Source organism: Antechinus flavipes, chromosome 1 (genome assembly GCF_016432865.1).
Source record: "Antechinus flavipes isolate AdamAnt ecotype Samford, QLD, Australia chromosome 1, AdamAnt_v2, whole genome shotgun sequence".
In the NCBI taxonomy this organism is placed as follows: Eukaryota; Metazoa; Chordata; class Mammalia; order Dasyuromorphia; family Dasyuridae; genus Antechinus; species Antechinus flavipes.
The window spans coordinates 430,470,933-430,481,716 of NC_067398.1; the positions used below are offsets into that span (position 1 = coordinate 430,470,933).

The 10,784-nt window shown below is 33.5% G+C and overlaps 1 protein-coding gene across 3 annotated transcripts in view; it reads left to right on the forward strand.

Annotated features, from left to right (window-relative positions):
• The window catches only part of LOC127543686 (serpin B11-like), a 36,065-nt gene extending 27,657 nt beyond the window's left edge, over nucleotides 1-8,408 (forward strand). For all 3 annotated transcript variants that reach the window (XM_051969921.1, XM_051969920.1, XM_051969922.1), the window contains 3 exons: nucleotides 2,470-2,612; nucleotides 5,034-5,189; nucleotides 7,434-8,408. In XM_051969921.1, coding sequence (XP_051825881.1) covers nucleotides 2,470-2,612; nucleotides 5,034-5,189; nucleotides 7,434-7,835 — 701 coding nt within the window. In that variant the 3' untranslated portion in view covers nucleotides 7,836-8,408. The remainder of the gene's footprint in view (nucleotides 1-2,469; nucleotides 2,613-5,033; nucleotides 5,190-7,433) is intronic.
• The last annotated feature ends 2,376 nt before the right edge of the window (nucleotides 8,409-10,784 follow it).

Sequence of the window (10,784 nt, forward strand, 5' to 3'; positions counted from 1 at the left end):
TTTGATTGATTTAAAAAATATTCACTTAGTGGGGAAAGATATTATTATTCTTAATAAACAGCTGACACATAAAACTTTTCAAAGTGTTATATATAATCTCATGTGGCCTTCACAACATATACATGCTTTGTATATTACTCTTATTTTGTAAATGAAGAAAGTAAGTCTGAGAGGCAAGATGACTTGCCTGTCATGACACAATGAGTAATTCTCTGAAGTATGATTTGAACTAGAGTCTTTTTGATTCTAGATCCAGTGCTTTCTCTATTATACCTAATTATGAGATCATTGATTTCACTAAATCAAATTCTTCCTATTTGCCCCTTATTATGATTTTAGGATCTTAGGAAGTTTCTCACTGGGAGTTAAGTTACCATTTAATACAAAAATTGCTTTGCTAAATATAGTTGTCTTACTTTACATAGCAATTGTTTTCTAAGTTATATACAAATAGAATTTTTGTAAATTGACCCATTTTATTTTTATTTTTTTTATTTTTATTTTTATTTTTATTTTTTTTTAATTTTTTATTTAATAATTACATTATATTGACACTCGTTTCTGTTCCGATTTTTTTCCCCCTCCCTCCTTCCACCCCCTCCCCTAGATGGCAAGCAGTCCTTTATATGTTGGATATGTTGCAGTATATCCTAGATACAATATATGTTTGCAGAACCGAACAGTTCTCTTGTTGCGTAGGGAGAATTGGATTCAGAAGGTATAAATAATCCGGGAAGAAAAACAAAAATGCAGATAGTTTACATTCGTTTCCCAGTGTTCTTTCTTTGGGTGTAGCTGCTTTTGTCCGTCATTTATCAATTGAAACTCAGGTCTCTTTGTCAAAGAAATCCACTTCCATCAAAATATGTCCTCATACAATATCGTTGTCGAAGTGTATAATGATCTCCTGGTTCTGCTCATTTCACTTAGCATCAGTTCATGTAAGTCTCGCCAGTCCTCTCTGTATTCATCCTGCTGGTCATTTCTTACAGAACAATAATATTCCATAACATTCATATACCACAATTTACCCAGCCATTCTCCAATTGATGGGCATCCGTTCATTTTCCAGTTTCTAGCCACTACAAACAGGGCTGCTACAAACATTTTGGCACATACAGGTCCCTTTCCCTTCTTTAGTATTTCTTTGGGATATAAGCCCAATAGAAACACTGCTGGATCAAAGGGTATGCACAATTTGATAATTTTTTGGGCATAATTCCAGATTGCTCTCCAGAATGGTTGGATTCGTTCACAACTCCACCAACAATGCATTAGTGTCCCAGTTTTCCCGCATCCCCTCCAACATTCATCATTATTTTTTCCTGTCATCTTAGCCAATCTGACAGGTGTGTAGTGGTATCTCAGAGTTGTCTTAATTTGCATTTCTCTGATCAATAATGATTTGGAACACTCTTTCATATGAGTGGTAATAGTTTCAATCTCATCCTCTGAAAATTGTCTGTTCATATCCTTTGACCATTTATCAATTGGAGAATGGCTTGATTTCTTATAAATTTGAGTCAGTTCTCTATATATTTTGGAAATGAGGCCTTTATCAGAACCTTTAACTGTGAAAATGTTTTCCCAGTTTGTTGCTTCCCTTCTAATCTTGTTTGCATTAGTTTTATTTGTACAAAGGCTTTTTAATTTGATGTAATCGAAATTTTCTATTCTGTGATCAGTAATGGTCTCTAGTTCATCTTTGGTCACAAATTTCTTTCTCCTCCACAAGTCTGAGAGATAAACTATTCTATGTTCCTCTAATTTATTTATAGTCTCGTTCTTTATGCCTAGGTCATAGACCCATTTTGATCTTATCTTGGTATATGGTGTTAAGTGTGGGAATTGACCCATTTTAAATGTGTAAAAAAGTACTTTCTATTCTAGTGAATCTTCTTATTAAAGTTGTTTGCCATGTATATAACTACTTTTTGGTTAATCTTTTTCTTTTAATTTTGATTTTCTATATTGTTTGCTTAAATGTGGATACAATCCATATTTGTGATGCTATTATTAACCAAGCTGTGAAAAATAGAATTTCAAACTAATAATATGAAAATGATACACAAAGTGCTAATTAAAACATTTTCAAACAAGTACTATTATTGTATGAGAAGTCTTTGCCATTAAATAACCATAACAATTATTTTACTGGAGCAGAGAGATATCAGCACCTCCCAGAAGCGCTTATGTTCTGATTAGATAAAATAAGTCTCTTTTTAGTTTTGGAATGGATTCCGGTTTGATGGAAAAACCAAGATGAAATGAAAGATGAATGTGCAATATAAGGAAAAAAGGAAAAAAAAAACCTTTGGCAGTTCAAACTGAATATCAATGTGGGGAAAAAAAATCAAGTCATCCAACAGATCCAATTCTCTGGTGAATTGTCCACTATCCCAAGCCACTTTGTGTAATCATCAAAAGCAAACAATGTCCTTTTCTTCATTTTGTTTTTTATTTTACAAGGAAAAATCAAGGACCTGTTTAGTAAAGGAACAATTGATACTTCTTCCATCATGGTCCTGGTGAATGCCATCTACTTTAAAGGACAATGGCAGAATAAATTTCAGGAAGAAGAGACAATTAAAATGCCCTTTAAGCTAAGAGAGGTATGTAATTCATTTTCATATTCATCAACATTTGTTTGGCAAATACAGTTATCCTATGGGTACAATCTAGCAAAAAGTCCATACAAAAGTTGGTCTATGTTCATATAGATTCCTTAACATGTTTTAAGTTATTTCAGAGCATTGTGAAAGTTTCCCTCACCCCCAAGTATATTGATTTTTTCCCTACTGCCCATAAATGTACCAGTCTCCACCATAAAAAAAATCCTCATTTCCATCCATCCATCTCTACTAGTTGTCATAATATTATATTATATTATATTATATTATGTTATATTATATAATACATATACATAATAATGTCTCTTCTCTCTTGATGATGAGATGTAAGTGATGAGGTTGGAAGTAGTGAACGGTGCGAAAATTGGGGTGAGGAATCCCCTCTGGTTGGTGCAGGTCCAATGTGAAAGAATTCGCAAAGAGACAGGGACTCCCTCTCCTCCTCTTCCCTTTTGCCCCTTTCTCTCTCTCTCTCCCTGTCTGTGTCTGTTTGTCTCTGTCTCTGTCTCTCTCTCTCTCCCCCCCCTTAATCTCATAGTCTGGCTTTATAAAAATATCTTAAATGTCAAATCCAGTTACCCTTTCTCCATCTTTATCCTTCTTGATCTGTCTGCAGCTTTTGATATGCTGATCATCCTCTTCTCCTTGATATTTAATCCTTGATACTTGATTCTTTCTAGATTTTCACTATTATCAGTTGGTTAATACTATTCTTTCCTAATTCTCTTACCTATCCAACTGTTTCTTTTCATTTACTCTTGCTGACTCTATCCAGGTTATGCTTATTAACCATAAGTGTTTCCTAAGACTTCCTTATGTGGCCTCTTTTTTTTTTTTCCCACAGTGCTATTTCAGTTAGTAATCTCTTTAGTTATAATGTATTCAGTAATCATTTTTATGAGTATTCTCTAATTATCCAGTCCTAACTTCTCTGCTAACTTCTAGTCTTGCATCTCCAAAAGTCTATTAGATATCTTAAATTGGATGGGCCATCTTCAACTCAATATGCCTCGAACTCAATTCATTATTTAAACCTCACACTTTTCAAACTTCTTTATTTAGACTTTTTAGTCTTGACTCCTTCCCCTTCTCATTTTTATTATTTCCATAAAAGTGGAGAGAAATAAGAATACTTGTTCTATTTTCTCAGTATTTTAAATGCAGATAAGGGGTGATTTTAAAACAATGAGACCAACTTTATGAGACACTTTGATCATCTTTTAATCTTCCCTTTTCTATTTTCTTCCTCTCCTCTCTGTCTGTTTTCCGCTCTCTTTGTGTAAACACACACACACACATACACATTCAGAGTATCAAAGTCTTAGTGAAGATTTAAACTTTAATAGCTTTTAATCTATTGACATATAAAAGGAAATTCATATACACATATATCCACATACGTATTATGTATTTTATATATATACATATTTACAATGGTATCTCAAAACCCAAAGCAACTTTAAACTTTGATAGCTCAAATAGCTTAAAACTACACTAAGACTTTTAGGATATGGGATGTATGTGTGTGTGTATGCATGCATGTGTACAGCACATCTACTTACTGTACTTACATTTCAATGAATCCATGATTTTATTAATGCATGAGTTCCCAGAAGAAGTTCAGATTGTAACACATTTGCAGCCTTTTAATCCTGTGTGATTTTTGTTTATGTCTTCTTCCTCCCCAATACCTTCTGGAGAAAATCTGTCCAAAGCACTAAATATTTTCCTCTCAATCTTTCAACATTAAAGCGGTACAATATAGCAATTTTGCCACCAATATGTTATCCCTTATTATATGTTTTATATGTATGTTATATATTATACTTTATCTCCTATAAATGGCCAGACTAACTTTTTTATGATCAAACACTTTTTCTGGATGATGTCTTTGAAAGTACACCATTTGTTTTGCATGTCATCACTCAAAATATATTGCCAATTAAGTCAACCCAACAAGCATTTACTTATTACCTACTATGTGCCAAGCACTGTGCTAAGCACTTGACTACAATCTCTTTGTGCTTGTGCAATTTTCCATTTTTCTTTAGATCACCTATAATTTTCATTCATAGTTATGTAGCATCACTAAAAGAATATAGATATTTTTGTGTCATGAAACAGCTTGAAACTGTTATAAGCACTGGATAATTTCCTAAGTGCATTTTGATTTTCTAGTTGTCATGTTCAATTTTTAACCCAGCTCTCAATTCATCTGCAATATTGTCCATCTAAGATATGGGATATGGACTGATGGACTAGCTACATACTGTACAAACATGAAGATATACACACATATGTAAATGTATATGTATATTATTCACACATATGCATATCCCATATACATTTGTGTTTTGCACACCACAGAATGTTCAATGTTTTTCTTTTTCTTGCTCCCAACAGGGTAAGAGTGTACCTGTGCAGATGATGCAACAAAGTGGAACATTTAAAGTGGCTCTCATAAAGAAACCTCATATGAAAGTCATAGAGCTTCCATATGCTAGTAGAAATCTAAGCATGTTTGTACTTCTTCCAGAAGACACAGAGCAGATAGAAAAGGTAAAAAAAAGCTATTGCAAATTATTCATAAACATGTACTGTATGTATGCCACATATGGTTCATTCAGCAATAATTTGTTGGGCACTTTTACATACATAGCCCTGGGTTCTGTGGAGAATCAAAGGTATTAGAAGCTATAATCTGTCCTTGAAGAAAGTCTGCTTTGGGAATCTATTTAAGTACAAAGAATACTTAAACAAAACAGCTGAAGAACAATCAAAAGATACCATGTAGACAAGTAAAGGTCCATATTGCAGTTTAGTGAACAAAAAACTGAGAGATCAGGTTCAATCTCTGCTGCTAAGTAGTTCTGTGATATTGGGCAAATTATTGAACCTCTGGATCTTAGTTTCCTTCTTCAATTCAATACATTTACATTCTTAGTATTTAGAAGACTAGTTTAGGATATAACTGGATGAAATGCAAGTTTTTCTTTTAAGAAGTTTACAATCAATGGAAGTGGGAAGACTTGTGACAAAGACATAGATAATCATGACACAAGATAAGTGAGTTAAGTACCATGGAGAGGTCCTTGGAAAATGCTTGAAAAATTCCTGTCCTCTGGTGGAGTGTAGATTGTGTCAGGAGAAGCTTTGTGAAAGAAATTAAAACTGAGTTGATCCCTGAGAGTGCAAAAGCAATACAACTGTGGGGAGGAGGGAAAGGAAGGGAATGTGGAAAAAATACAGTTGGACTAAATGATCTTTAGTGTAACCATTCATGGGCCTGATTCAATCACTAATCAGCACAGAAACTTTGACTTGTTCTGCTTTCCTGATGTCTGCCAGATTACCTTACCTTTGTCAGCCTGATGTTCCCTACCTCTAAAGGTTATACTCATGGTGCCAGACTTATTATGGACATTTGATTGACTTTAACCCTATTGCAGCTCAGAACTTTTGACCTTGAGATATGCTAGCCACAGCTTATTCAAATAGTAGAGACTATTGCCATATGTCACCATGTCTGGCATATGCCTGGATTGAAGGGGAATAAAGTTAAGGTACAAGCAACATAATATAAAGTTAGGATTTTTGCAAGAAATAATTTGATCTTTGTAGGGAAATATAAACTTTAATAAAGGGTAGAGTCACGTAGAGAACTGTTAAAGACAAAGCAAGCATTAAACAGAATAGAGATTGAGGAGGACATGAGTTTAGAGGAAACCATGTGATATGAATGATGTTAGGCACCAAAAGTTGAGGTTTATTCATGTGAAGAATTCACAATGGCCATTCTCTTTGGCAAAAAGGTAGATTTATTTAGTGAAATAAGTTACCCAGTAGAAAGGGAGCATTCCATGAGATTAAGGCATGTCTTTAGCTGGCAGGCTAAATCCTGAAAGGGACTTAACACCCTAAAAAAGTTAGCCATAAGTAGAAGTACCTACCATGTGCCAAGTGCTGCAGTTGGCAGGCTAAATCCTGAAAGGAAATTTGTACCCTAAAAGAGTTAGCCATAAAGAAGATAAGTGGGATCAAGAAGCAAAATAGAATTAGGAGAGAGATCAAATGGTGTGGAAGAGGTGTAAGGAGCAAGACATCATGACGCAGAGTACAGTGGCAGATTGATCCAAAAGAGGGTAGCAGGAAAGCCATGGTCCATAAGTAGATTTTATAAGAAAAATTTAACATCAGGGACATGACTAGGATTTCTAAAGAGCATAACAAGTTGAGGCTGCCCAAGATCCCTACAGAGGATGGGTCTCAGGGGTTTGACATAACTTGGATTTCTGACTGGAGCATCTCCACAGAGAGTGGGACCATGAAGCTAAACTGATCTCTATTAGTAGCTTTTCCCTACTTTCCTTAGGGATTAATTCTTTAGTTTCTCTCTGTCTTATACACCATTCAGGATTTCATCACATACAAGTAGTCATTAATGTTCTTAGATGAAATAGTTCACATATAATGATGATTATGTAAGGAGAGTGCAAAGCAGTAAGAAAGGGATGGAGGAAGGGTAAGGAACTGAAAGTGATAAGTTATAAACTATGAAGTTGAAAAGATGAATTATAAAATGCAAGCATGAAGCATCATTTTAATAGCAATGGTGGGGGCATATTCAATTGAAGACTTTTTAAAACTCCAGTGAAATTTGACCATCATGTGAAGGCAAAAAAAAAAAAAAAAGTGGGAGGGGAAGGCAGTGTATATAGCCAGTGTCAGATAGAACCATAAAAATAAATCTAATTTTTAATGTAGAATCCTACGTTAGTTTTTATTTTGTGTTTTATCTTTTAGATTGAAAAGCAACTCAACTTGAAGACATTCAAACAATGGACCAGTTCTTTGATGATAGAGAAAGAAGTTGATGTTTACCTTCCCCGATTCAAACTTGGAATTAAATATGAGTTAAATTCTTTATTAAAAACACTAGGAATAAGAGATATTTTTGACCCTTTAAAAGCTGACCTTTCTGGACTATCTCCAAGTAGAGACTTATTTTTATCAAAAGTTATCCATAAATCCTTTATAGATGTTAATGAAGAGGGCACAGAGGCATCTGCAGCAACTGGGGATGTTGTTGTTGAAAAGAGACTTCCCATTAGGATCAGGTTCTTGGCTGATCACCCCTTTCTTTTCTTCATAAAGCACATTAAAACCAATACAATTATTTTCTGTGGAAGATTCTCCTCTCCATAAACAAGGAGGTGATGGTAGTATCAGTCAGGGCTAGATGTATCTGCAAAGGCATAAGGATAATTATCATGCTTCTACTACATGGGAAGAGAATCATAAGATTACAAAACATTTGTATATCACCTTTTTTTTTTCATTCTTCCCTTCTTTAGTGCTTACTTGACTATCTTCAGTAGTGACATTGTCAAAGAAATAAGGTTAATTTAAAGCATGTATTTTTTTTTCAGCTGGACATCTTGATGAGATTTTGCATAAATCTAAATAACTAAAAACCACAATCCTAGAGAGAAAACTTAACTCTGTTCCAGAAAAAAAAATCACTAAGTATCTATTATGTTATGGGTATTAGGACTACACAGGTGAAGTAGTTTACATTGTTCTTTCAAAGCAAGCTAGCAGGGAGATTGAGGTCTGGAAATCTCCTTTTGAAATTGGCATTCATGTGTAAAGATGATATTGTTTTGGTTCAAAAATGTCATGCTGATAATTAATAAAAGAATGAACTAAGTATTAATTCCTGTGATAACTTTTAATTCCTGGAAGAATAAAATATAAAAGGAACTTTGAAAATGTTAATTTGTGTATTTTCTTGTGATAAGTTAAAAAAATAGCAATAGTTGAAGGAAAATTATTGCTTAAGAAAGAAGCTAAGTAGTTTCATTATATTTCTTCCACCTGGAAAAAGTAAAGAAAACAGAGCTTCTCAGTACCTAAAGGAATAATAATTGTTACCTTAGAAATAATAGAGATGAAATAGCTCTCCAGAAGCTTCTAAAAGATGCCAGAGACAGTTTATTTTTCTATTTTCTTTGTTTTGCCAATCTGGAAACATGAAAAAGAGAGAAATCCCAAGAACAGAAAAAATGTCAAAAAGAATCACAAACAAGGTACATTTGAAAGTTATATGTAGGATTTATTATACATGTAGGATTATATTACATATAAATATATATATTTATTATAATTAAAAATTATAGTGAGCATTACTTGCGATCACATTACATAACTTTTTCTGTTCTACTACATTCATGAAAATGTCCTCTCTGCTTTTATTTTTAAGCTTAGAATTAAAAATAAAAGGAAATGGGGACAAGGGAAGAAAACAAAAGCTATCAGAACCCAGTCGAATTAAAAGAAACTGTCTCTTCTCTCAATCTTAGTCTAAGCAGAGAGAATGTAGGAACAATTCACTTTCTTCTTCCATCTCAATTCTTGTCTGTCACCGAGGTAAAAAATATAAAAAATACTATTGGTTTAAGATTATGCCAAAATGTACTAGGAAGCTGAGCTAATTCAGACTACCAGATACTTTCATTTATAATAATCAGATGTACCTCTTTGGGCTTACTGGATTCCTAGTCACAGGCAGAATGTATCCACAGAGGGTTGCTGCTACTATTTTCAAGGATCTGAGGTTGTTTCTGTGAGTGATTAGTCTCTACACTAAATAAACTGTTGTTTTAGAAAAGGGAATTTATTCAAAGGGCTTAATGAGAGTAGAACTAGCTTTTACATAACAGTGCCAGGCACTACAATCTGGAAGATGAGTCTTATTTTGATCCTCATTTTACAATTAAAGAAATTGAGGTACAGTCAAATTATTTGCTCAAGTTCACACAGCTAATAAATGTATGAAGCTGGATTTGAATTTGGGTCTTCTTTACTTTAGACTTAATGTTCTATTTATTGTGCTATTTAACTTTGGTACCAGGTACATTTGAAAGTTATGCTAGTGAGGTACATATGTAGACAATATATAACTAAGCTTATAACTTTAATTGTAGGAGAATTTCTTCAGAAGGTACTCTTGATGTTTACTGTGTGGTACTGATAATGGATGAGTCATTTCATTATTCACCTGGACTTGATATTCATCAACACACTAAATCCTTTTGAGTATCTGATAGCACAATCTTCTATGACTCATGTCAAGTGAGTCTTTTTTAGCTGTCCTGGCTCTTCTGCAGGGTTAATTGCTCCTGGATATTGCTATGCAGTTCCTTCTATTACTGCAGGACAGTAATGGATAGGGCACTTTGCTATTGGACAACTATTACCAGATAGTTGCTGGTTGGCCATGTTGCCTTGGTCAGTCACTATCTTTCTGCACCAACCAGCCCAATCTTCCACTGGACAGTGACAGGAAGGTATAACTATAGTTATGGTCTCACCAGCTATCATATGCTAATAGGTGATTTAAATCTTCCTAGACTGGAAAATGTTCATGTTTCTGAAGGTCTTTTCCTTTACTTTCTTGGTCCTTGAGCTCCTCTAGCCATTCAGTTTTTGCCAAAGTTTCAAGATCGTATCCTGTCTTACAGCGATGTTTTTTTTTTTTTTTTTTTTTGGGGGGGGGGGCGGGGTTTAGAACCAAGAATAGAGAAAGTAGATTGATGGATGTTTGATTACAAAATGCACAAATTGGGTTAAAAAGAATTTTAATGATTTCTTTTTATTATTTAAAAGATTTTTCATTGCAGAAGATATTATTCTTTACATTATGTAGACATTTGTTTTGTGGTAAGTATAGCTTCCTGAATCCTCAAAGTCTTCAATAGGATTATACCTGACTTTTTCAAAAATAAAATTTTATTTTTGTTTTCTTTATTTCAATTTTAAACCTTGCCTAGGACTCAGAATTTATCCAGGCACTTTTTTTTTTAGCTTTAATTATCTTAGTTGTCTCCAAATTTTTAATTTTTGAGCATATACTTCCAACAAACTCATTTTTGCTTGTTTATAAATCAAATATATGTACTACTCTGATAGTACTACATTATTAACTATGTAATAATGTACATTATAAAATACAAAAATTAAAAGAATGAGATAAAGATGAAATATTATTTTGAAAACATTGTTTCTTTGTGATACAAACCTTTTTTTTCCTCTAAGTTATCAGTAATGATATTTTTAGTGAGCAATCTGCCTAATACACTTCCTGATTTTGGA